Source organism: Symphalangus syndactylus, chromosome 12 (assembly GCF_028878055.3).
Source record: "Symphalangus syndactylus isolate Jambi chromosome 12, NHGRI_mSymSyn1-v2.1_pri, whole genome shotgun sequence".
Taxonomy (NCBI): Eukaryota; Metazoa; Chordata; class Mammalia; order Primates; family Hylobatidae; genus Symphalangus; species Symphalangus syndactylus.
This window is the reverse complement of record NC_072441.2, coordinates 142345924-142372967: the sequence shown is the minus strand read 5'-3', so window position 1 is coordinate 142372967 and position 27044 is coordinate 142345924. Positions and strand designations below refer to the sequence as shown.

General features: G+C 43.2%; 1 protein-coding gene across 4 annotated transcripts; it reads right to left on the bottom strand.

Annotated features, from left to right (window-relative positions):
- Positions 1 to 2385: 2385 nt before the first annotated feature.
- SFPQ (splicing factor proline and glutamine rich) lies at positions 2386 to 19451 on the bottom strand. 4 transcript variants are annotated; one of them, XM_055254709.2, is made up of 13 exons: positions 18508 to 19451; positions 17627 to 17815; positions 16980 to 17281; positions 16785 to 16880; positions 15470 to 15666; positions 15288 to 15372; positions 13952 to 14069; positions 13204 to 13252; positions 13002 to 13123; positions 7142 to 10606; positions 3984 to 4031; positions 3320 to 3400; positions 2386 to 2480 (listed from the first exon to the last, which is right to left on the bottom strand). In XM_055254709.2, the coding sequence occupies exons 1-10, from the start codon at positions 19333 to 19335 to the stop codon at positions 10469 to 10471; spliced, it is 2124 nt and encodes a 707-aa protein (XP_055110684.1). In that variant the 5' UTR covers positions 19336 to 19451; the 3' UTR covers positions 2386 to 2480; positions 3320 to 3400; positions 3984 to 4031; positions 7142 to 10468. The 4 variants fall into 4 exon arrangements, with proteins under 4 accessions (XP_055110684.1, XP_055110683.1, XP_055110685.1 ...); XM_055254708.2 differs by having other exon boundaries at positions 2386 to 2477; positions 3984 to 10606; XM_055254710.2 differs by lacking the exon at positions 7142 to 10606 and having other exon boundaries at positions 18508 to 19438.
- Between the last annotated feature and the right edge of the window lie 7593 nt (positions 19452 to 27044).

The following is a 27044-nucleotide window of genomic DNA, read 5'->3' as shown; positions in this document are numbered from 1 at the left end:
AGTACTTAACATACCAACTAATCAACAACCCTGCTATGCAGCAATTCTTGTACTTAATCCTACTTACCATTTGAGGTTAAGTACACTTGCAACAGATGGCCTCTCCTTGGGCCTTCCATTCCTTTCAGTTCTTAGGCTCTCTTACTAATTGTTCCCTATGGACTACATGATCTGCAAGTTAAATTTTCTCCCTGCTATCAAAACACTGCTAATCAGGCTCTTCTGATTACATGGTATACTAAGGGAAATAACCTTTTTGCCTGTGAACCTCATAACTGGTAAAGAGACTTGAAAATACCATGTGCTCCTTTTGCATCTTTAGGCACTGCTAAATGTTTTTACATCATTTTCTATCTCCATCACCCTATGAAAAAGGTGTTTTGCAGATGAGCAAACTACAACTAAACAAACTTGCAAGGTAATGCAGCCAGGCAAATTGCAGAAATAACGTATTAATTCTGGTGGTATGGCCTCACATACCCCTAACCACTATAATATACTTTATATTGTTTTTGCCTTGAGATCCACAAGGCTTCAGATCCACAAGTGGGAAAACTAAGTATTAACAGAATTAAGCCAAAATAATGACTCCAAGATTCTTGATTTGGGTGTAAGCTGACCTGATTATTTAAAAACACAAAGTATGAAAAAAATTGACCAGATCTTGGTCTCATTCCAGGGAGTAACTGTAGACAGCTTCTCAAAACAAATTTCATTTGGCCGGGCACGGTGGCTCACGTCTGTAATCCGAGCACTTTGGGAGGGCGAGGCAGGTGGATGACAAGGTCAGGAGATCGAGACCATTCTGGCTAACATGGTGAAACCCCGTCTCTATTAAAAATACAAAAAAATTAGCCGGGCATGGTGGCGGGCGCCTATAGTCCCAGCTACTCAAGGGCTGAGGCAGAAGAATGGCGTGAACCCGGGAGGCAGAGCTTGCAGTGAGCCAAGATCGTGCCACTGCATTCTAGCCTGGGTGACAGAGCGAGACTCCATCTCAAAAAAAAAAAAATGTCATGGGATGAGTAGATGATGTACCTTAACTCCTTCTTTGTGGCTATTTCAAATAATCTCAAGCAAACCTAGATTTTTTTCTGCTCAATTGAAACAATATAATTAACTTTCTCAAATTCTGCAATATTAGTAATGAGGCCCCAAATTAAAGCCCACAGGCAAACACAGCAACACAAATACCTTTAAGCATGAGCCTCAGATTTCGTCCTGAACAAATGCTTTAGTGAGCGCTTGCTTTGGCAGAACATACTGTAAAACTGGAATGTTTTTGTGAGGCCGGGCGTGGTGACTCACACCTGTAATCCCAGCACTTTTGGGAGGATGAGGTGGGCAGTTCACCTGAGGTCAGGAGTTTGAAACCAGCCTGGCCAACTTGGTGAAACCTAGGTTGCAGTGAACCTTTTGAGATGGTGCCACCACGCTCCAGTCTGGGCAACAGAGACTCAGTCTCAAAAAATAGTAATAGTAATAATTAGTGTGTGAGACTAATGGCTTGGCAAGTTTTAGTATAAGGGCTCCAAGAGTGAAGGGGACAGATAATTTGTGTACAATTTTTACTAAGCAGCTTATAAGTCAGTTCCAGATTTTTCCTTACATTTAGATATTCTCAAAAATTTCCCAGATCACACTCCATTATCAAATTTTGACTTTGAGAAATTGACAGCCCTTCATTATTACTCAAGACTAATCAAAACGCAGTAGAGTCCTCCCTTGTCTGTGACGAGATAACATTCCAAGACCCCCCCAGTGGATGCCCAAAACCACAAATGGTACCAAAGCCTAGCCTAGCCTACATGGCCTTTTTTTTTTTGGATAGCAAATAGCATATACAGCATGGATATGCTGTATCCAACATTCCCACCAGTATCCCATCCAAGGTGGGAAGGACAGGATGCCTCTCAGAAAAGCACACAATTTAAAAATTAGTAACTCTGAGATTGTGGTTAACCATGGTTGCAGATAAGGGGATATTACTATATGGTTATTTGACTATGCTTGCTTGTGAAGCGATGTGTGACTATCTCATAACTATCATCTGATAGTTCGTTCGTACATACAGAAGTTGGAAATACAAAATGCTATGCCTGAAATCCAATCAAGATGTAGGTAGTAATTGCTAAATAACAACATGCTAATTTTATAAATAAAATTTAGAGTGAAGGCAAATATCTAAAAGGACCATAAAAATTGATCAGTAATTGAGACTGAAAGCAGCACTGCCAAGTCACAATAGGATCTTGAATTATACTTAATCTGGTTCTGTGTCTGTAATACAGACCTTTTTTTTTTAATGTCACTTTGAATACGCTGAAGTCAGGAAAATTCTAGAAAATAAATGAGTACTAAAAAAGCAAAAACAAAACCAAAGGATAATTAGGATAATGCCTTTATTAATGAGAATGAAACGTTCATTCCTCCTTCCACTCCTTCTCGTTGGTTTTCTGGACACAGCTCACCTGATCCTGCTAATTAAAGGGTATGATTACTCCAAAGGATACAAGAATCAGAGTTAGCAAATTCTCAAACATAACACTATTAACTGTCAAGTGAACTAACACCAAAGAAATCTTATTAATCGGCCTGGCACGGTGGCTCACGCCTGCAATCCCAGCACTTTGGGAGGCCGAGGAGGGCAGATCACGAGGTCAGAAGATCAAGACCATCCTGGCTAACACAGTGAAACCCCGTCTCTACTAAAAAATACAAAAAAAAAAAAAATTAGCCAGACGTGTGTGGCGGGTGCCTGTAGTCCCAGCTACTTGGGAGGCTGAGGCAGGAGAATGGCGTGAACCCGGGAGGCGGAGCTTGCAGTGAGCCAAGATCTCGCACCACTGCTCCAGCCTGGGCGACAGAGCGAGACTCCGTCTCAAAAAAAAAAAAAAACTTATTAATTAAAGAACATGGCATTAATTGTAATTAATAGGCAGGGCGGAGTGGCTCAAGCCTGTAATCCCAGCACTTTGGGAGGCCAAGGTGGACAGATTACCTGAGGTCAGGAGTTTGAGACCAGCCTGACCAACATGGTCAAACCCTGTCTCTACTAAAAATACAAAATGAGCCGGGCGTGGAACATGCCTGTAATCCCAGCTACTTGGGAGGCTGAGGCAGGAGAATCGCTTGAACCCGGGAGGTGGAGGTTGCAGTGAGCCAAAATCACGCCACTGCACTCCAGCCTGGGCAACAAGAGCGAAACTCTGTCTCAAAAAATAAAAAATAAATGGTTCCCACATTAGTATTGTTATTTTTGTACCACCCAAGGGCCTTTCTGAAGACAGTTTAACAGACTAAGAATCATTCAACTTACCTAGAAATGTTGTCAGTCTGCTTGTGGCTTCCCTCCTTGATTGACTCACGCTGTGTGATGACTTGAGAAGTATCTATCCACCTATAACAAAAAATGTAACTTGCTCACTGCAGCCTCAACCTCCCAGGATCAAGCGATCCCTCCCAACTCAGCCTCCAAGGGAGCTGGGACCACAGGCACACACCACCACACCTGGCTATATTTTTTTCTGTAGAGACATGGTCTCACTATTTTGCCCAGGCTGGGCTCAAGCAATCCTCCCACTTCTGCCTCCCAAAGTGCTAGAAATATAGGTGTAAAGCCACCATGCCTGACCTTCTACATTTTCTTAAGTAAAAAAAGAATCATGGGCGTTTCAGATGGAGTCTAAAACTGAATTGAATATTAAGAATATGGCCTTTCCCCTTATTAAGTCAAGCTTTCTTTTCTGTTCTTCTATGATTGTTATATAACCATCCACTTTTTTTTTGAATTCTATTGTTTGACATTTTTATAATGCCTCTCACTTGCTTTCTCACATACATCCCTAATTTTCAAACAAAAATACAGGGATATTATCTTAGAAAAGGTAAACATCTCAAGTATCAGTTTCACCCCACATATCTAAATGAAATTACTTAAACTAAAAAGCCTCTAGGGGTTAAGATTTCTAAAGGAAACTTACTTCATGTGAACGAGCACTCCAATATCAGCCAACATCAATCATTCTTACCTAAAGAATAATAAGAAAAAGTTAATATAGAAGACAAGGGTATAAAATAAAGGTTTGAAAATGCTAGTCAACTTCAAAATTTAAAGAGTAAAAATCCAGAGATAAAGATTGGGGGTAAGTTACAGCATAAAAAAATAGGAAGAAACTTCATGGTGGGTGGGGGGGAGATCTAAAATTATTCTTACATAAAATAAGTAGACACCTGAATTAGAATGAAAACTGTATTTTCTTTAAAATGTAAAAGCCTAACTCTCATTTTCACCAGTCTGAGCACAAGTTTGACTGCAACCCAAAATATACTATCCCTTATGTGAAGGTATGTGACAACGTTGACCTCACCAAATGAGTTTTAACATCAGCTCTTTTTTCATATGAAAGCACATACCCTGCTCCCCATTGAAGTATGTCTTCCATTGTCAGGCGGGCTGACCACCTTCAGCAGGAGTCCAAGAGTGCCCAACTCCCCTTCCCACAGTACACAACGCTGCAGTTGTTGTCCTGCAATCCTTTGTATTTACCTCATTCTTTCCCATCTAAGTCCTCACTGAGTTTTAAAGTTAGGGCTGGAAAAGCTATGCCTTACTGGGACAGCAAGGAACCAATTTTTTTCTGAGGGAGAAGACATTCACCTTCACTACATGCCTGGCAGGGCCACAGTGCACAAAACAAAGATCAGCCTTCATTCAAGTTCCAGGTTTTTCTTCCTCCCTGAATGATTACTGCAAAGGGTATATGAAGTAAGAGTTCCCTGTTGCACATGTACCATCCATAAGGGATACTATATCGTTTTGCATTCTTCCCCCCATTCTCCACATTGTCCTATCCTACGTCCAAGCCCTTTTCACTCTCAAAAAAAAAAAAAAAAAAAAAAAAAATTTTCAGCACTGGTGTTCAAAAGCAACATTTTTATGGTTAATGGTTTACCAGCAACTGTTGAGATTTCCAGTTGAGTCTTAAAAATTGCCAATCATTATCTAGCAGCAATGACAGATGATTAGGAGCAGTCAAATCCTCTGAATTCTTTCCCTAATAGGCAGCCATTTGAGAACTGCACTAGCTGACATCACTAAAACATTATCAGCTAAAGCCAAAACCAAATAAAGGCCCAGACCAACATCCTGGCTCTCTAAAACCTGTTCAAAATCATTAAGTGAAAGGCAGTAAATGCAGGACTGTGGATCATGTCACTGCAGCTGACAATGATTAACAATAGGAGACATGCAACCCCCATTAAGGTTAAAAGTCCAAAACTAGTCACACGCATCTCTTTATTGGGGAAAAGTGAGACTATTATGCATTCTTGGTAGGTTTGCAACCTTGCATGAAGAGCACCCATTGCATTTCTTTCATCTTTCAGAAAGCACCGGTATCTGTTCCAAGGGCCTAACAGTACGAAAATACATTCTGGCATCACACCTCTGAACCCAAGACTGTTCTCATTAAAAATAATTTTGGTTTGTAACAAAATTATGAAATACAATGCAAGCACCTCGGTATAGCATTATTACTGAAACCACTTAATTCCCAGCTTTTTGACTGAGTTTTTTTAAAAAAAACCCACTGCACTAAGATTCACAATTCATTGCTATATACAAATTAAAGCTAGTAAGAACACGCTAACATCACAAGTTTCTCATTCTAAAGTGCAAAAGCCTAATCATCTGAAAGTGAACAGGGTAAGGCAAAATTAACCCCCCACCCCAATAAAGTTCCTGAAGTCCATATATTATACCAAGTACATTTTCTAAAATTGTTACTGACTGGTAAGAAATAGACCTGAGTTTTTATTTCTAACACCCAATCACTAAACCACGGCAGCAAGCACTGGCCACCGATTTAATGGATTACGACACAGGAAACCCCATCAGGGTTCTATGTAATTTAGTGATACTCATGTCACTAATATTGAGCATTATACTTGATCTGCATTATATTGCCGATTTGCAGAGGCTAAACTAGTCATCATTTGCTCTTTCATCTATCAGTAGAGTCCAAAGTTGTTTGCTTGAATGGACTACATGTTAAAGTACAAGTCTGTCCCCACCTTGTGAATTGCTTGCCAACAAGCAAGCTCTTTTTCTTGATACACAGAAGAAAAGTCTCATAGTCATGAAGTTTTCATCAGCATTTATGCAAAGTAAACCACTTTCCAGTTACAGAGCAGAAACATTATACATGAAAGCTGTCTCTCATGCATGCTAGCTAAAAACCAGGTTCAGAGACCAAAAAGTTGAAGTGAGGTCTGGAACAACAGTTGATGCAAAGTCCTAAGCAACAAAAGTTGTGCTTTTGAAGACTTAGGTTTTCTTGTAAACATTTTGGACTATAACATCACATCCCTAAAGCTAAGGGAACCAAATTCAAAAAGCTACTCTGAACATATGCAGTCATCCTACAGAAACGACGATGTCTTATGATTGGGAATGATTCCCAACATGTATTCGACTGTAGTCAAGTCAGTGTTCCACACCACCTTCCCCCAGGTTTAGAGTATAGACATACTTAGACAAGTCCCATAACTTCAACTATTCACATTAGATTCCCATCTGAGCCCAAGTTAGTAACAATGGTGTTTTCATGAAGCCCATGTTTTTAAAAATTTTAAATCGCATTACAAAAAAACCTGTACTTTTAGTTCAACTCAACTTGTAGAATTACCAAGATTGCATAATGAAATTACTGATATTGCCGATCTATGGGCAGGTCAGTTTGCTACAACAGAGACTAATTATCACATGCTATACGGTCCATGTCAAGGTGCTAAAAGCACCCTAGTTCCCAAGTATAGTTTAGTTCCCTCTCCCCCACACCACTGATGTGTTCCATGTTATCTTCAGTTACAATGCAACTAAAGGAAACCACACAACTGAGTCAGATATACCAAAGAATCAAGTTTGCACTTTTTATCTGAGAACTGCAACAGCACTGAATTCTGCCTGACAAATTACAGCTCTAACCCCACACCCACACAGTTTTGATGTAAGCTAGCTTTACCATACAAGTGTTAGGTGCTGCACTGTAATTTCATTGTCAGAAATGTGATGCCAGAATGCCCACGGAATAAAGTACATAGCAAGTCACCAAGTTAGATTATATTGCTTGTTACCTACCTGTATGCAGTCGGCAATGAGAATCTTGGAGCAAGCAGGAATACTACATCCGGGTCCTAATGTCCATTGCCATTTGCGGTACTACGTTCCTCACAGTTACGCACTGCAGAAATGCTGGCTAAATGCAGTTATGTAGCAGGCCACTACTTTAATAGTGCATTATTGCAGTCCAAGAACACCAGAAAACATTCTGCCACAACTTAGTGGCTTGCTCAAGAATAGCCAAGTATCTAAATTTTTATCTGCCATAATATGCCACTTAAAAATTGCACAGGCGTAACATTACAATTTCCCCATTTCTTAGCTGTTTATATTAGTGGTACAATACATCTATAAAGAGTGGTGGGGTTTGTAGTACTTCTTAGGAGTTTAATGTTCTATGCAAAGAGGACTATGGTTTCACTAACATGAGCCAATGGGCTACGCTATAAAATACCTATTAAATACACTGGGGTCTTAACAGTATGCAGTTTTCAAAGATTAGGAGAAGTATAAAAAACAACCAGTGTTCCTCTTAAAACAAAATTATGAGAAAGTGGAGAAGAGGAAATGGGGACAAGTGGTTTCTTTAAATGAGAAAAATGGCTAAAATACTTCAAAATTGCTACCTCCCCTTTCCCACCCCAAGTTTCAGATCGACTTTTAGGAAACTATTAAGATTATTTAAATTCACATTAGACTAAAAACTATCACATATACATTGAAGACTTATTGAAAGTCTACTTGAGTAAGCTTACAACCCTGGGTACATTGCTGTTTCAGTGATGAAAGTCAAATGTCATTTGAAACTAAGCAACATTATTTGCTAAACAACGTTTAGCAACTCTACAGTCCACAGTAAGGGTATCAAAAGCCACAACTTTCAGGAGATTATCCATTAGCATCCTTCACCACTCTTCAAAGGTACAGTACTACCAAAAGCTTAATTTTAGGGGGTCTGTGCCAGCATCCCTTATAAAGAAAGGCATGTAATCTGAAAAATAAACTGAAACATTAATTTTATAGGCAGATTTTCCCATTTCCCGACCAGCCCCCGCCCACACACATTCAAAGTTCACCCTCTGTGGGTGTCCCATGAACACCCCTTATTTTCTTGTCTTTAGTAGAGTCCCTACTATATAATTCAACCAAACTGTAATGGATTCCTTTCTAATCAAGACCCTTGTTTCCGTACAGAAAATCTCTTATGTATCACCAATTAATAACCTGTTTTGGGACAAAACTTCCTCATTGATATAATCATGGTAAACTACTCATATTTCCGAGTGTGCTGGTGAATGATATAATGAGCATTATTTTCTAATGAGATTCTCTCCCTTAGCACACCATGTACCTGTCAGTCATACAACCAGAATTTGGTGAGATGCTTTTATACACTAGTGTTTACTTTCAGCATTATCCTGTTTCCTATGCAGAAAGTGCTCAGATTGTTCCAACAATAGGTCTCCTTTTGTACACAGGCACAATACTAAACTTCAGCATGTTAATAAAGGTTTGACTTAGAATTTTTCTTTTGCCAATTAGCACCAAGAACAGAGGTGAAAAGGAGGAAGACACATTCCATAGTAAGAGTTCTATAATGTACAGATTTGAATGGAACATAACTAAGAACAAAGCCAAACCATTCAATTACTTTACCTACTATTAGGAAGCTGTTCCTCTAACATATTTACACTGGGAAATCAGGCTCCCATTATACTAACAGGCAACAATAAACAATCTACTTTAATAGTCAAAGTCTTGTTCTAATGGAAGGGTGGGGTCAATGAAGTTGACAATTAACTGACAACACCATGGAAACATTACAAGCCTTTACGGTGGGAGGAAGGGATATTTGTACTGTGTAGCATGAGCAACTTTCTCCAGATTTAGTGCTACATGAAAAGGAAACTATGTCAAAACAAGTTAACAAATTTACAATAAGAATGATTATCTGCAACCCTATTTGTTATTAACAGTCACCACTAGCTCTTAGAAGAGAACCAATAGATTTTTATAGTCCTAAAGATTTTGCCCAACAGAAGTAGCACAAGGAGATGTAAAAGAGTACAAATGTATATATAACTAAACCTACTTCAGTTACTAAACCTCTTTTTTTTTTTTTTTGAGACAGAGTCTCGCTCCGTTGCCCAGGCTGGAGTGCAGTGGCACAGTCTCAGCTCATTGCAATCTCCACCTCCAGGTTCAAGCAATTCTCCTGGCTCAGCCTCCCGAGTAGCTGGGATTACAGGCGCCTGCCACCACGCCCAGCTAATGTTTTGTATTTTTAGTAGAGATGGGGTTTCACCATGTTGGCCAGGCTGGTCTTGAACTCCTGATCTCATGATTTGCCCACCTCAGCCTCCCAAAGTGCTGGGATTACAGGCGTGAGCCACCGCGCCTGGCCCAGTTACTAAACCTTCTTACTTTCAAGTTTTGTTTTTTAGACTACGCCCCATCTTTATAAATCACTTGAATACATGAAAAGGCTTCATGTTTAACAATCTTTAATTCAAATGTAAAAGTTCAATACAAGCCATTCATAGGGCTTGAGATTTGTTGGTCTTTTAAAAACAAGAAATGGAGAAATGCAACAAAATGATCTTTCCACTTTTCAAAAGCTTTCAAGTAAAGGATAGATCATAGGGCCATAAAAGATCCATTTAATCAAACCCACTTTCACCCCCTACCAATTGTCTTACACCCATTCCACAATCTTAATACATATTCCTGAATGAAGATTTACAGTTCAGCTTTGCTTACATAACCATTTAAAGAATACTTAGCACCAGCGTGCTTCCTATATGCCAAACAAATCATGAAACTACTTCAATATGCATTTCTTCTTTTTAAAACAAAGGGGGCAGTTATTTGTAGAAAGCAATACTTAGCCTCCAGATACATTTCCCAGAAATGGCATATGCCATTCAAAGGCCTAGACACTCTCATGCTTTCAATGTGGAATACCTAGCCTAATGTGCATAGAAGCATGAATGGCAAAGTTGAAGATCAATATTATAACTATTTTTCTATTTATTTGAAGCACAGTAAAAAAAAAAATTGGTACACTTTGGAAATTCAGTGGCACAAGGTACACTGCCATAACTTGAGGGACATTATACAGTAAAAAAGAAAAAAAAAAAGAAATAAAAAGGAAAAAAAAATTCTCCTGTTCCAAACACTGCATTACATAATTTTACCTGCCCAAACAGACCATTTACAAATATTAGGTCAATAAACTGCTAACATCCATAAAAAGGTAGCTTTCTTACTAAAATGCAAGAATTTAAAAGATTGGTATCTAAACAAAAAACAAAACAAACTGGAATGAAAGCCTAAATATCACATCTAAAATCGGGGTTTTTTGTTTGGGCCTTCGTACTCTTCTCTCCCTCTACCATATCCTGCTGGAGTTCCAGGCCCCATTCCTCTAGGACCCTGTCCACCCACAGGCCCCGCACCTCCCTGCCCAAAGCGCTCAGTACGCTATTGGAACAGTAATTAACAGTTCATTATAAGTAGTTGATGTCCATGTGTGTTAAGTAAATATTTTAGAAGGTTCCGTAGTCAACGTTCGTCGATACAATCACCAATGAGTCGATCCACAGGTACCGGGAACATAGAAAGGAAAAAAGGGTAATTTGAAAATTAGTTTACGATAATACATGCCTTGTGGTATGTTCCCACTTCAGCCATTCTCATACACCTGTTTCAAAGAACAGATCTTCCCTGTAGTGCTAAAAAATTTAAGAATTAGTGCAGATGTGAAAATCCATTCCAAAATGAGTTCTAAGAAATTTCACATCACATTAACCCACTGAAAAGCTTGCAAACTCTTTCAACGTCTCAACAGGAAATTTAATTTCCAAGTAAGCCTAACAAGCCCAACCAGAGATTCAATTCACTCAATGAAGTGACAAAGACCTACTCACCAGTTAGTGGCATGTGCTGCTTAAGAAACCTTGTGCTTTTCAAGATCTTAAGACACATCTGCTAAGTTGCAGAAATCTTAAAAGGTTGAAAGTTTTAATAAAATGCTACCAGACTACAAAAAGAAAAAGCATAAAAGACTATAGATTTAGTCACTTAACCGGCACAGTAACTTGATCAAAAAAACTTGTGTTGCCAAATTCTCACAGGCATACTACCTTCCGAGCCATCACTATATAACCAGAGACAATTACGTTCTCAGTACTATTCTATATTGTTGCAAACTAAATGAACAAACCCCACCCACCTTCATCAGTCCATCTTTTCCCTTGGGTCTTTGAAAAGTGCAGACACTTTGCTGTAATTCCATGTTTTAGATACTTCCCAAACAGTGAAACACCAAGCTAAAGTAACTGCAATAAAGCAGTGAGTGACTTCACTATTCCCATCTAGTTTTAGGTAATTCTAGAGATAGAAGTTTTCAATAGAAACATATGTGCCTGAATAGCAGACCCCTCAGGTATGCAAACACAGCAGCCTACACTTTTTCTCATTCCATTTATAATAGACCAGTTACTAAGAGTATTACTCCAAATAAAAAACTAAAATGGCATCAGGGTTTAACTGTTCCTATACACAATTTCAACATTTTTTTTTAAACAAAATACTACTGAGCTACTCAAAATGACTAAATCTTAATCCTTTGTTTTTCAAAATCTTATAAATTACAGGGTTTTGGCTCATTGTTCTGTGTTCTACCTCTAAGAGCTTAAAAAAAAGAAAAATTTGGGGCTTTCATAACTATGTTAATTACACCAGCTGAGAACCCAGGTGCTATCTTATAAGAATATAAACCTTTAATTGTTGAGAACATAGGTCAAATTAGATTTTACACATTATCTATCAGTCTTTAGGAAGAATATAAACCAAAATGTTACCCACGTACTCTGAAAAATCTAAAGAAAGCCCATAGTATTACATTTTACCCAACCAGCTATTTATAATTCTAACTTCAATTCCCAAAAAGTCTTAGGTAGATTATAAACAGGTGAGGCCCTATACTAAATCCTTATGTTTCTATTTATAAAGTGAATCTTATGAGCTACACACTGCAGCTCCCCTCCTTTGCCAAAAGCCTGTAGTGAACTCAACACATTCAACTCAGCTATAAAAATGCACTCTCTAAACCCACCAAAATTCAGTCCTAATGATTTGTAAAGCCCTAATGCGGCCACTCATACCAGTTCAACTGATTGTTCTAAACATCTGACAGGCTATATTCACAGCTGAAACATGATAGCATCAAGAAGGTTCAGATCAAATGCACACCATTAGTATGCTTAAAAATTATTGTTGATTTTTGCTACTCTGTAGCAAAATGGAGATGTCAGTTGATCTTAGAAGGTATACCTACAGACAGGCCCAACAGGTGGGAAACGACGAGTCAAAACACTCAATTCCCTTTTCATAGGATAGAAGCCACACCAAATATAGGTCAAAGTCCTACATATCACTAAAACATGCCTAAAGCTTCAAACTACAAGTCTGATTCCTACTTATGGCAAATACCAGCTTAAAGAATGACAGTTTGCCATTTGATTATTCTCACTTGGATGTAGAATAATCAGATACATTATCTAGCATCTAGAATTTGGATTTGCCATGCACTACAGTTCAAAAGCACCTAAATCTACTTATTGCCAAAGGTAATTCCACATACTACTAACAGCATTGACTCCTTGTTGGCAACCGTTATCTGTTTAGGTTACCACACACCGAGTTCTATGTTGCCAAAGTATTCCTCAATATTACATATTTATGTATGAAATTGGTAGGGGAAACTAAAAGAGATCCAGTCACCTACTTAAAAAAACAAAACAAAACAAAACAAACACACCTAAGTTGTGAAAATGAGAATTTCCTTGGTACTACGTCCCACAGGATACATTACCATGTCACTTCCCATCATGGAACCACTCATGGTTGCTGGGGGAACGCCAGGATTAGCTTCATAACCTATGCCACCACCACCACCTAGAGGTGGAAATTTCTGGCCTCCTGAACCATAGGGATCTAGAAAACAAAAATAGTGGTTACAACTCCACCAGAACACCACTCTCTACTTATATCATTAATTTAAATTTCACACTTACCTCCCATGTTCATTGCTCCTCCGCCACCCATTCGCATGTCTCTTTCCCTCTGCAAGAAAAAAATTTCTTTCCATATACCTGCACTATACCCACAGCAAGCATTCTTAAGAACTGAGAAATTTTCAAAAGTTAAATAATCAAAAACATGATAAAGTTCAAAAGTTCATCATCTGAAGTATTTTTGAAATCAATATTCTGAAAACTAAGTTAGACTCAATTATCCAAAGACCTATAAAACTTCCTATTCAAGGCCGGGAGCAGTGGCTCACGCCTATAATCCCAGCACTTTGGGAGGCCGAGGCAAGCACATCACCTGAGGTCAGGAGTTCGAGACCAGCCTGGCCAACATGGCGGAAATGCCGTTTCTACTAAAAATACAAAAATTAGCCCAGCGTGGTGGCAGGCACTTGTAACCCCACCTACTCAAGAGGCTGAGGCAGGAGAATCACTTGAACCCAGGAGGCTGACGCTGCAGTGAGCCAAGATCAAGCCACTGCACTCCAGTCTGGGTGACAACAGCAAAACTCTCTCCAAAAAAAAACAAACAAAAAACCCAAGAAACAAAACACAAAAAAACTTCCTATTCAATTAAATCCTCTGATCCATACAAGGAAATCAAACATAATATACTTGGTTAAAAAAAAGCAGAAAATAACCGTATTTGATATTAAAATTTCCTGTATTTCCTTCTAGGTACCTCCAAGTTCTATAGACAACTCCAATTAGAAGGTAGTAAAGGTTGACTTACTGGATCCATGTAGCCCATTCGGCTGTAACTTTCCTCTCTTTGGCGCCTCATTTGTTCTTCCATCTCACGCTGACGAATCATCATCTCTTCCTCTCTTCTACGTCGTTCCTCCTCTTGCCTAGAAATACCCATCATGCACATAACTGAAGTGTTATCCACATCTTTTAGAATTCAATGTGAAGAGGCCGGGCGCGGTGGCTCACGCTTGTAATCCCAGCACTTTGGGAGGCCGAGGCGGGCGGATCACGAGGTCAGGAGATCGAGACCACAGTGAAACCCTGTCTCTACTAAAAATACAAAAAAAATTAGCCGGGCGTGGTGGCGGGCGCCTGTAGTCCCAGCTACTCGGAGAGGCTGAGGCAGGAGAATGGCGTGAACCCAGGAGGCGGAGCTTGCAGTGAGCCGAGATTGTGCCACTGCACTCCAGCCTGGGCGACAGAGCGAGACTCCGTCTCAAAAAAAAAAAAAAAGAATTCAATGTGAAGAAACCTAGCAGGTGACCTAAGAACTAGGTTAGAGCTAAAAACACAAAGGCTTAGAGTGAGTCTACGGGCACAGTACTAAAGACATTCTGGCAAATAATGTAGGCTTTATTAAGGAAAATCTTACACTGTATTCGATTTTAAGTGTTAAACCAACACTGACATAGTATTTAACCTTTGTATTTTGCCTGACTGACCTGAAAACCTAAGTACATCTTTTTCCTACATGTCAGAATATAAATGTTAATGCAGAAAGCAAGGCTTAAGGCCAGGGTTGGTAGTTCATGCCTGTAATCTCAGTACTTTAGGAGGCCAGGAGTTTGACACCAGCCTAGGCAATATAGGAAGACTCCATCTCTACAAACACCAAAAAAAATTAAAAAATTAGCTGGGGGTGGTGGCCTGTGCCTCTAGTCCCAGCTACTCAGGAGGATGGCTTGAGCTCGAGTTTGAGACTGCAGTGAGCTATGATCATGCCACTGCACTTCAGCCTGGGCCCATCTCAAAAAAGGAAGGAAAAAAATGGCCAACCGTGGTGGCTCATGCCTGTAATCCCAGCACTTTGGGAGGCAGAGACAGGTGGATCACTTGAGCTCAAGAGTTCAAGGCCAGCCTGGCCAACATGGCGAAACCCCATATCTACTACAAATACAAAAAGAAATTAGCCAGGTGTCACGGCACGTGCCTGTAAACGCCAGCTACTCGGGAGGCTGAGGCAAGAGAATCGCTTGAACCCAGGAAGCGGAGGTTGTGGTGAGCTGAGACTGCACCACTGCACTCCCGCCTGGGCAACAGAGTGATACGTTTCAAGAAAAAAAAAAAAAGGAAGGCTTAAACCTTAAACACAATTTTACCTCAATTGCATTTCTTTACGTTTCTGCATTTCTTGATTGTGAAGTTCTTCCATGCGTCTTAATTCTTCCTGTCGTCTCATCAGATCTGAACATTGGAAAATATTTGATTCACATTAACAACGTTCTAATAAGGTGAAAAACAATTGGCTTTAGCAGTGATGTTCACGCAGAGATCTTTTTACCTTGGCGCAAAAGATTTGCCTGATGTTCATGATAGGCATCTTCCATTTCACTTTCCAATTTGTCTTTTGCATCTTTCATGTTTTTTTCAACTTGTTCCCTTTGCTGTTTTTCCATTTCATCCAAAGACTTCCATCGCTGAGAATATTCGTACTCAAATGTGCCATGCTGGGCAAAACGAGGAGGGGTTTCTCTCTCCCTAACAATACACAAAATTTTAACATGAACCAATTTGTGAATGCATACCAGAAAATACTTGCCCTAGTACTGGTCTTTTTCCTGTTCTATTTGTCGTAAAGAGTACAAAAGGCAAAAATTATCCTGATTCATCTAAAAATATCTTCACAGCAAAAAATACTCAGAATACTCCGTAAAAGAATACAGGCACTAGAGATAAATCCTATCTTCCTCGTTTTCTAATTCTGTTTTCCTCTAGCCAAATTCCTTACCGAGGCTAATTTTTTCCACCCATAAAAATGTACTCCAGTCCACGCGCGGTGGCTCACTCCTGTAATCCCTGCACTTTGGGAGGCCAAGGCGGGTGGATCACCTGAGGTCATGAGTTTGAGACCCATCTGGCCAACATGATGAAACCCCATCTCCACTAAAAATACAAAAAATTAGCTGGGCGTGGTGGCAGGCACCTGTAATCCCAGCTATTCTGAGGCCTGAGGCAGGAGAATCACTTGAACCCGGGAGGCAGAGATTGCAATGAGCTGAGATCACGCCACTGCACTCCAGCCTGGGAAACAAGAGGGGAAACTCCAGCTTAAAAAAAAAAAAAAAAAAAAAAAGTACTTTAGCCAGGCACAGTGCCTCATGCCTGCATCCCAGCACTTTGAGAGACCAAGGTGAGCGACTCACCTGAGGTCAGGAGTTCGAGACCAGCCTAGTCAACATGGTAAAAGCCCATCTCTACGAAAAATAGAAAATGAGCCAGGCATGGTAGCACATGCCTGTAATCCCAGCTACTTGGGAGGCTGAGGCAGGAGAATCGCTTGAACCTGGGAAGCAGAGGTTGCAGTGAGCTGAGATCATGCCACTGCACTCTGGCCTGAGCAACAAGAGTGAAACTCAGTCACACACGCGACTTTCTGCCATTATTGTAGGGACAAAACAGGACTGCATGTGAATGTATCCACCTCAGAAACAGCTATCTGAATAACAGCTTCAAATCATCCTCAGCCTGAGATTTTTTTACTAATAAGCATATCCACATCAAATAATTTTGCATATTTTAAGCAAAACTGGAAAATTACTAAAATAAATTTATCCTTTACGCTTAAAAACTGCCAAAAAAAGTTTAATCAATCTTACTTTTGATACATTGGATTCTTCTGGGCAAGTTTTTCAGGAAGACCATCTTCATCGTCTAGTTGTTCAAGTGGTTCCACAATGACTGGACGAGGAGTTCTAATAACAAAAATGGTTCCATCTTAGCTTTGTTCCAGTTTTATTGCCACCATCTCATGTAAGTTGATAAAAATTATTAGAATAAACAAGACAACTTACGTCGTCAGTAAGAAAACACCTTCACTGCATCGTTCAAATGCCTTTCTTGCTGCTGGCTTAGAAGCAAATTCAACAATGCCTTTCCCTGTAGATCTTCCACGATCATCCACTATTACAACAGCCCTTTCAATAGGACCAAATTGGCTAAAGGCTTCTTCCAACAGTTCATTGGAAACATAAGGTGAAAGATTACGAACAGAAAGGGCAGCAGCATGTGTGGCAAAGCGAACTCGAAGCTGTCTACCTCTCATGGGTGTATCATCGAGTTCGGCTTTGGCAATTTCAGCCAAAGCTCTAGATTCCTGTGTATCAGAGACACTCATGTTAATGACCTCAAAATTGGTTGATGTCTACTCTTAAATTGTCATAAGTCTACTTCCTACTCCCTTTCTTCCTTCAGCTCAGTTCGAGCATTACCTTTAGGCAGCACCCACTAACACCACTTAGTTTACGCACCCCACCCCTCTTCTCTTGGGTAGCAACAATTACGCATTATACCGCAGGCATATTTTTCCTGAAAGACCGGTGAAAAATCTAAAAGACCAATTTATCCTCCCCAGTTTAAAAACCAAACCTTCAGCGTTTGTAGTGACAAAAAAATCCCCCACCCTTTTTAATTCTACATAAAATCAAACAATTACACTCACAAGCTTAATAAACCCGAATCCTTTGCCTTTGTTGATAAAAACTTCTCCTGGTTCTCCATATTTAGCAAATAGTCTTTTGAATTCATCCTCCGTGATATCAGCAGGTAGATTCCCAACAAACAACCGACATCGCTGTGTGTAAGTTTTCTCTCCAGGCCTCCTCAAGAGAGACAAATTGGCTTTAAACCCCTAATGAAAAAGGAAAGAAGTTTTCAAACACCAGAGACCTCTACAAGTGAAAATCCCCCAAGATAGTATTTGCTTATCTGAAACTTATCAGTTGCCTTTCTGTTCCGTTTGGTCACAATCAAGGTGCTACTATGTAAGATTTCTAACACGAGCACTATCTTAACAGTGAAAAAGGAGCCCCATCACACAGAATGCTCGAGAATAAACACACTTCCCCGAAGAGTAGACGTCCATCAGCAACTCTTGTCAGCCACATATGTTGAGCGTCCCTAACAAAATCTAAATAGTATGAAAATTAAAATACGAAAATAACACTTAAGTCGAAATGCCACCGTAACCTACACGATCTGCGCCTGCGCTTTTATGGAACTTCCCGGTTCTCTCCAAACCTACGCCGCACGCTCTGCACTACGCCAGTCCTAGGGACAGGCTACCTTCTGCAGGGCCGACCAACGCGGCCCGGCGCTTCCTTCCGAAAGGAAACGTCCCCTAGCCTTCCGCCCGCCGGGAGAGCAAGGCGCCGCGGCGGCCAATCCCCCGCCGACCGACGGCCCCGAAGGCCGCCCCGCCCCCGCGACGGCGCGCGCAGGCGCCCCTTCCGGCTGCCGACAAAATGGAAGCCCAGCGCGGGGGCGAGGAGGGGGCCGCCGCCATCTTAGGGGAGCCGACGCGTCGCTCCCACAGACACTCACCTCCGAGTCAGAGATCTTCTCCTCGCTGCGGCTGCCGGGCCCGCCGGGCAGGGGCCCTTGGTGATGCTGCTGGTGGTAGGGCGGGTGGTGCTGGCGGCCCCCGCGGGGCTCCCCGCCGCCTCGATGCGGCGGCTTGGGGTGGCCGCCAGGAGTGCTTAGGCCCGGGCCGCCACCTGGCTTCGGCCCGCCAGGCATTTTGCCGCCTTTGGGACCACCCGGACCTGGGCCCTGCTTAGGCCCTGGACCCGGGCCCGGGACTGCCGCGGGCGGAGGCGGCGGGCCTCCGGCCTGAGGAGGTGTGGTAGGGACCCCGCTGCTTGGCGGGGTGGGTGGCGGCGCCCCGGGAGGGGCCGAGGTGACTGCAGGCGGCGGGGTCGGAGTCGGGCCTGGCCCGGACCCTGGCGGGGCCCCCGAGGTTGGTGGAGTGGCGGGCGGGGCCGAGCTGGAGGCTGGCGGCGCGCTGCCTACTCCGGGAGCGGGGCCGGGTCCCTGAGCAACGACAGGCTTGGAAGAGTCCTGCGGCGGTGGCGGTGGCTGCTGCTGCTGATGCGGCTGTGGATGCGGCGGCGGCTGATGCGGTGGCGGCTGCTGCGGCGGTGGCTGCTGCGGTGGTGGCTGTTGCTGCTGTTGGTGTGGAGGCGGTGGCGGGATCGGAGGCTTAGGGCCACTCTGGCCCGGGCCAGGACCCATGGGGCCGCGATTCTGATTGAGGCCCATGCCGGGCGGCGGAGAACGGAAGTCGTGGAGGCCGCCGCGGCCGCCGCCTCCTCCGCGCCTGTGGAAGCCGCCACCGCCACCGCCACGACTCCGGAACCGATCCCGAGACATGTCTGTGGTCAAGGGGCGGTCGAGGCAGAAGCGAAGAAGACGCTCAGGAAACGTGGAGGCCACCTTGCTTCTCACAAAATGGCGGATGACACAGGCGGCGCGCCGCCTTTGTCCTCGTCTTATATAGGCCAGCTGGCACGGCCCCGCCCATTCTACGATCGACAGCTCTAATAGCCAGTTGCAATTACTATGCTTGATGACACTAAGTTGCGAACCTCCGATCTTTCCTATTGGCCCCTGGGTGAGAGGCGGGAGGTACTGAAGTTTCCAGTTGGCCAGTGAGCGAAGAAGGCGTTGGCTGTAGGCCACTATGATTTGCTAGGAGAAATTTGAATGGGTATACCAGGGCAATTTTCACTTGCAAGCAAATAACCAGGGCCCTATCCGCTCCTGGGGAGAAGCGTTGGAGGTCTCTCTTCTTTCTTGATTGTCCCTAGGAGCAATCTGCTGATATCCTTGCCCAGAAAAACAGATGTTTTCCGATTCAAAGTCAAATTGAGTGCCTGCGATCTACCCTACCTCGTGCCAACTCAATGGAAGTAGAGAAGTAAAATCACCGATTTCAAACACACGCAGTCTTAACTGATTTCATTATGGAACCTCATAGGAATATAGATTTGTTGTAGCAGCGTAGACTTCTCAATAGGCTTCTGTGGGTGCGCGCTTTGTTCAAAAAGAGCCCCTGTGTGTATGTGTATATATACGCGTTTACAAACACCAATCACAGGAGGAATGTAAATATTCCACTTGACACTTTACGAACAGATTAAGGTACTTTTAAAAAATTACAATGTTAGGCCGGGCGCTGTGGCTCACGCCTGTAATCCCAGCACTTTGGGACACCGAGTCGGGCAGATCACCTGAGGTCAGGAGTTCGAGACCGGCCTGGCCAACATGGCGAAACCCCGTCTTTACTAAAAAATACAAAAATTTGGCTGGGTGTGGTGGCTCATGCCTGTAACCCCAGCACTTTGGGAGCCAAGGCGGGTAGATCACGAGGTCAGGAATTCGAGACCAGCCTGGCCAATATGGTGAAACCCCCGTCTCCAGTAAAAATACAAAAATTAGCTGGGTGCGGTGGTGCGCGCCTGTAGTCCCAGCTACTCGGGAGGCTGAGGCAGGAGAATTGCTTGAACCCGGGAGGCAGAGGTTGCAGTGAGCCGAGATTGTGCCACTGCACTCCAGCCTGGGCAACAGAGCAAGACTCAGTCTCAAAAAAAAAAAAAATTTTTTTTTTGCTGAGCTTGATAGTGCACACCTATAATCCCAGCCACCTGGGAGGCTGAGGCAGGAGAATTGCTTGAGCCCAGGAGGCGGAGGTTGCAGTGAGCCGAGATCGCGCTATTGCACTCCAGCCTGGGAGACAAGTGCCACTCTGCCTCAAAAAAAAAAAAAAAATTACAATGTTACAATGTCTATAGGGTATTAACCAGTCAGATGCATCAATTATTTTTCTTTTATTTTCTTTTATTTTTTTGACACAGAGTCTCGCTCTGTTGCCCAGGCTGGAGAGCAGTGGCACTATCTCAGCTCACCGCAACCTCTGCCTCCCAGGTTCAAGTGATTCTCCTGCCTCAGCCTTCCCAGTAGCTGGGACCACAGGCGCGCACCACCACACCCAGCCAATTTTTGTATTTTTAGTAGAGACAGGGTTTTGCCATGTTGGCCAGGCTGGTCTCGAACTCCTGACCTCAAGTGATCCACCCACCTAGGCCTCCAAAAGTGCTGGGATTACGGGAGTGAGCGACCACACCCAGCCTGTATTTCACAATCTCCAGTTTCTTTGAGGTCCACAGACCTTTGGGGGAATCATTCCTCCCTCAACATTAGCTCATAGCTTATTATCTTCTTTTCTGCCTCTAACTCTCTTCATTCAAGATCCAGGCGGGACTGGGTGCGGTGGCTTACGGCTGTAATCCCAACACTTTGGGAGGCTGAGGTGGGAGGGTCACTTGAGGTCAGGAGTTCGAGACCAGCCTGGCCAACATGGCAAAACTCCCTCTCTAGTAAAGATACAAAAATTAGTGGGGCGTGGTGGCATGCACCTGTAATCCTAGCTACTCGAGAGGCTGAGGCAGGAGAATCGCTTGAACCCAGGAGACGGAGATTGCAGTGAGCCGAGATCACACCATTGCACTCCAGCCTGGGCACAGAGTGAGACTCCATCTCATAAAAACGAAAAAAAAGATCCAGGTAGATGACCCACCCAACACCCTAATGCTCAGTTCCTTACCTCCTCCATTAGTATTTTCTTCTAGCCTGTATCACCATCCAGTCTCCCATCCTCCCCTCATCACACTCACCCCTGTTTGCTATTACCAGTAACTGCACTATCTCTGAAATCTTTAGTTCAAGCATTCCTCTTACTGATCATCACTTTTCTTTCTGGCTCACATAGCTTAGTAACCTCATGATTCCTTTTATTATTATTATTATTTTTTTTGAGACGGAGTCTTGCTCTGTCACCCAGGTGCTGCAGTGCAGTGGTGCAATCTGGGCTCACTGCAACCTCCGCCTCCCAGGTTCAAGCTATTCTGCTGCCTCAGCCTCCCGAGTAGGTGGAACTACAGGCACGTGCCATCACGCCCAGCTAATTTTTTTATTTTTAGTAGAGGCAGGGTTTCACCATATTGGCCAGGCTGCTCTTGAACTCCTGACCTCAGATGATCCACCCGCCTCAGCCTCCCAAAGTGCTAGCATTATGGATGTGAGCCACCATGCCCTGCCCCTCTCTTCATATTTCTTTGAGAATATAACAGTCATCGGAGAGGAACTTTCTCACCCAACTGAAAAAGCCATGAGCCTACTTAAATTTGCCTTGTCTTTTTTAATCTTTGTCCCTGATACCACGAAAAATGTGTCTTTGCCCCTATCAAAGGGCAAACCCATGGCTGGTCTGAGTGCAGCGGTGTTTACAACTAATTGATCACAACTAGTTACAGATATATTTGTTCCTTCTCCATTCCCACTTGACTGGCACTATTAAAAAAAAAAAAAAAAAGCAAATCCTCTTCTTGTGCTATGGATCCCATCTCCACAAGCCTTCACCAGAATTTTTCCTTACTCTATCAATTACTTCTATTGAATCATTACCATGCTATTTCTTTTATCCTATCTCATCTTTGCTCCTCTTTGTAACAAAACTTTTTTTTTTTTTTTTTTGAGACGGAGTCTCACTCTGTCGCCCAGGCTGAAGTGCAGTGGCATGAGCTCACCTCACTGCATCCTCCGCCTCCCAGGTTCAAGTGATTCTCCTGCCTCAGCCTCCTGAGTAGATGAGACTACAGGCACGCTCCACCATGCCCAGCTAATTTTTGTATTTTTAGTAGAAATAGGGTTTCACCGTATTGGCCAGGCTGGTCTCAAACTCCTGACCTCATGATCCGCCTGCCTCAGCCTCCCAAAGTGCTGGGATTACAAGCATGAGCCACCACGCCTGGGCTTTTTTTTTTTTTTTTTTTTTTTTTTTTGAGACAGAGCCTTGCTCTATACCCCAGGCTGGAGTGTGGTGGCCGATCTTGGCTCACTGCAACTTCTGCCTTTTGGGTTCAAGCGATTCTCCTACCTCAGCCTCCTGAGTAGCTGGGATTACAGGCATATGCCACCATACCCAGCTAATTTTTTTTGTATTTTTAACAGAGACAGAGTTTTGCTATGTTGGCCTGGCTGGTCTGAAACTCCTGGCCTCAAGTGATCCACCCGCCTCAGCCTCCTGAAGTGCTGGGATTATGGGTGTGAGCCGCTGCACCTGGCCATGTTTGTAACAACACTTTTAAAACAAGTTGTCTACACTCACGGTCTCCATTTCCTCACTTCTCTTTCCTCTTCAATCCACCCCAGTCTGTCCACACTACTCCTCCTAAACTGTTGTGGAGGATACCAGTGATTTCCATGTTGCCAAATCCAGTAAGCACTTACCTATAGTCATCTTTTTTTACCTGTTAGCAACATTCAACATATATAGTAACCTGTCTTTTTTGAAGCACTTTTGCTCACTGGCATTCTGTGACACCACACTCAGGATTTTTCTCTTCCTGCCTCACTGATCATTCCATTTCTTCCTTGTAGGACCTCCAAACATTGAAATATTTTAGGACTCAGTTCTCGCCGGGTGCAGTGGCTCACGCCTGTAATCCCAACACTTTGGGAGGCCAAGGCAGGCAGATCACGAGGTCAGGAGATCAAGACCATTCTGGCTAACAGGATGAAACCTCGTCTCTACTAAAAATACAAAAAATTAGCCGGGCGTGGTGTCGGGCGCCTGTAGTCCCAGCTACTTGGGAGGCTGAGGCAGAAGAATGACGTGAACCCGGGAGGCGGAGCTTGCAGAGCCGAAATCGCGCCACTGCACTCCAGCCTGGGCGACAGAGCGAGACTCCGTCTCAAAAAAAATAAAAAAAGGACTCAGTTGTGAGATATCCAGCTGTTTATTAGACATAGCCACCTGGAGAAGACTTGGTTGATACATCAGATTTTTTTTTTTTTTTTTTTTTTTTTTTGAGATGGAGTCTCGCCCTGTCGCCCAGGCTGGAATGCAGTGGCGTGATCTCCGCTCACTGAAACCTCCACCTCGCGGGTTCAAGCGATTCTCCTGCCTCAGCCTCCCGAGTAGCTGGGACTACAGGCACGTGCCACCATGCCTGGCTGATTTTTTTTTTTTTAATAGAGACGGGTTTTTGCCATGTTGGCTAGGCTGGTGTCAAACTCCTGACCTCGAACAGCCTCCCAAAGTGCTGGAATTGCAGGCATGAGCCACATCATGCAGCCTATTTCTTCACTTGTCTATTGTCTGTCTCCTCTGTTGGACTGAAACTCTGAGTTAAGGCTGTATGTATCACTGGCACCTACAACAGACACTAGCACAGAGATAATAAACATTTGTTGAGTGAATGAATAAATAAAAGCATAATGGTGAAGAACAGGCTGTTTCCATCTGAGCAGGGTACTGTTCCAAGATCTTTCACTTTTCTGACACACTTGCTTTTTGGGGACATTGTAAGGATTGTGTGAAGTGTTTAGTACTTTCTGAGTGCTCAGTAAAGCTAGGTGCACTGGTTTGAGCCTGTAATTGAGCTCCTGGTCTCAAATTCCTGACCTCAAGTGATCCTCCCACCTCACCCTCCCAAAGTGTTGGCATTACAGGCATGAGCCACTACGTCTGACCGATATATCAGATTTAATATGTCCAACTTGGAGCTGTTGATTTTATCAACTGAACCTATTCCTTCCCCCAAACTCTCCCAGCATAGTAAATAGTACCACCTGGTTGTTCAAAACAAAAACGTAGAATTGGTCCTCTTTATAAAAATCTAAAGATTGTGGTGGCTCAAGCCTGTAATCCCAGCACTTTGGGAGGCCGAGGCGGGCGGATCACAAGGTCAGGAGATCGAGACCATCCTGGCTAACACGGTGAAACCCCGTCTCTACTAAAAAAATACAAAAAATTAGCCGGGCGTGGTGGCGGGTGCCTGTAGTCCCAGCTACTCGGGAGGCTGAGGCAGGAGAATGGCGTGAACCCGGGAGGCGGAGCTTGCAGTGAGCCGAGATCGCGCCACTGCACTCCAGCCTGGGGGAGAGAGCGAGACTCCGTCTCAAAAAAAAAAAAAAAATCTAAAGACTGGTTCTACCTCCAAAGTATATCTTGAATCCTCCCCCTCTACCACTGCATCCTGATCGTCTCCATCTCTATGTCTCACGGAAAGTCCTGTAACCACTAATATTTCAGTCTTCTGATCCATTCTTCACATGGCAGCTAGAGTGTTATTTATTTATTTATTTACTTTTTCTTAAATAAGAAGAGACAGAGAGATGGAGTCTCACTCTGTCACCTAGGCTAGAGTGCAATGGAGTGATCTCAGCTCACTCAAAAAAAAAAAAAAAATCAAATAATGTCGTTTGTTTCCCCTATTTAAAGGCCCTCAATGGCTTCCCATTGTTGTTAGAATAAAATCCAAATACCTTAGCAAGGTCTACAAGTCCTGACCTGCCTGCCTTCCCAGTCTTATCTCCCTGGTTCCCTACTGCATTTGCACTAAGCCCTAGCTATTCTTTTTTTTTTTTTTTTTCTGAGACAGAGTCTCTCTCTGTCGCCCAGGCTGGAGTGCAGTGGCATGACCTCGTGCAAGCTCTGCCTCCCAGGTTCACGCCATTCTCCTGCCCCAGGCTCATGAGTAGCTGGGACTACAGGCACCCACCACCACGCCCGGCTAATTTTTTTGTATTTTTACTAGAGACAGGATTTCACCGCGTTAGCCAGGATGGTCTTGATCTCCTGACCTCGTGATCCGCCTGCCTCGGCCTCCCAAAGTGCTGGGATTACAGGCGTGAGCCACCGGCCCTAGCTATTCTTAAGATTTATCAAGTTACTTTACCTGTATGTTTTGCCTCAGGGCATTTGCACTTGCTCTTTACTCAGCCTGTAGTGTTCTCCCCACTCGCCCTGCCCCAGCTCTTTGCACAGATATCTCTTCTTAATCTTTTCTTTTTTTCCTTCCCTGCTTTGTGGAATGATCTCTTCATCCTTCTATCTCAGCTTGAAAATCACTTCAAGGAAGTCTTCTGTGCTCATCATCACATCCAAAGTAGGCTTCTCCTCTCTGTTACAGCATCCTGTATGTAATATACATTATAGCTGTCTTCACAATTTGTATTTTCTTGTTTATTTCTTTTTTCTCTTTCTTTTTTCTTTTTTTTTTGAGACAGATTCTCACTGCGTCACCCAGGCTGGAGTGCAGTGGCACGATCTTGGCTCACACAGCCAGCTAACTTTTGTATTTTTAGTGGAAATGGGATTTCACCGTGTTGGCCAGGCTGATCTCAAACTCCTGACCTTAAGTGACCTGCCAGCCTCGGCCTCCCAAAGTGTTGGAATCACAGGCATGAGCCACCGCACGCAGCCTATTTCTTCATTTGTCCATTGTCTGTCTCCTCTGTTGGACTGAAACTCTGAGTTCTTTAAGGCTGTATCACTGGCACCTAAAACAGACACTAGCACAGAAATAAACATTTGTTGAGTGAATGAATAAATAAAAGTGTAATGGTGAAGAACAGACTGTTTCCATCTGAGCAGGGTCTTGTCCCAAGATCTTTCACTTTTCTGACACACTTGCTTTTTGGGGACATTGTAAGGATCATGTGAAGTACTTTCTAAGTGCTCAGTTAAAGCCAGGTGCACTGGTTTGAGCCTGTAATCCCAGCTATTCAAAAGGCTGAGACAGGAGGACCACTTCAGGCCAGGAGTTTGAGACCAGCCTGGGCAACATAGCAAGACCCCATATCTAAAAAAATAATAAGAAGAAAAGTTATCTGGGCGTGGTGGCAGGTGCCTGTAGTCCTAGCTACTTGGGAGACTGAAGTGGAAGGATCTCCTGAAGCCAGGACCCAGGAGTTGGAGGTTGCAGTGAGTTGTGATGGTGCCACTAAACTCTATCCTGGGTGACAGAGCAAGATTCTGTCTCTAAATAAAAGTTAAAAGTTTGGTATGTGTACCAAAAGAGTAATTATTTAATACTATAATATCTACTTCAAATAATAGCCAGTATCAAAATAGCCAAAATCAACTGATCATTTAGTTTATGCCATACAATGTAGTAAATACTTAATATTGAATTGTGTTTTCAGTTTTGGTATTGTTTTGTTTTGTTTTATTTTGTTGAGATGGAGTCTTGCTCTGTTGCCCAGGCTGGAGTGCAGTGGTGCAATCTTGGCTT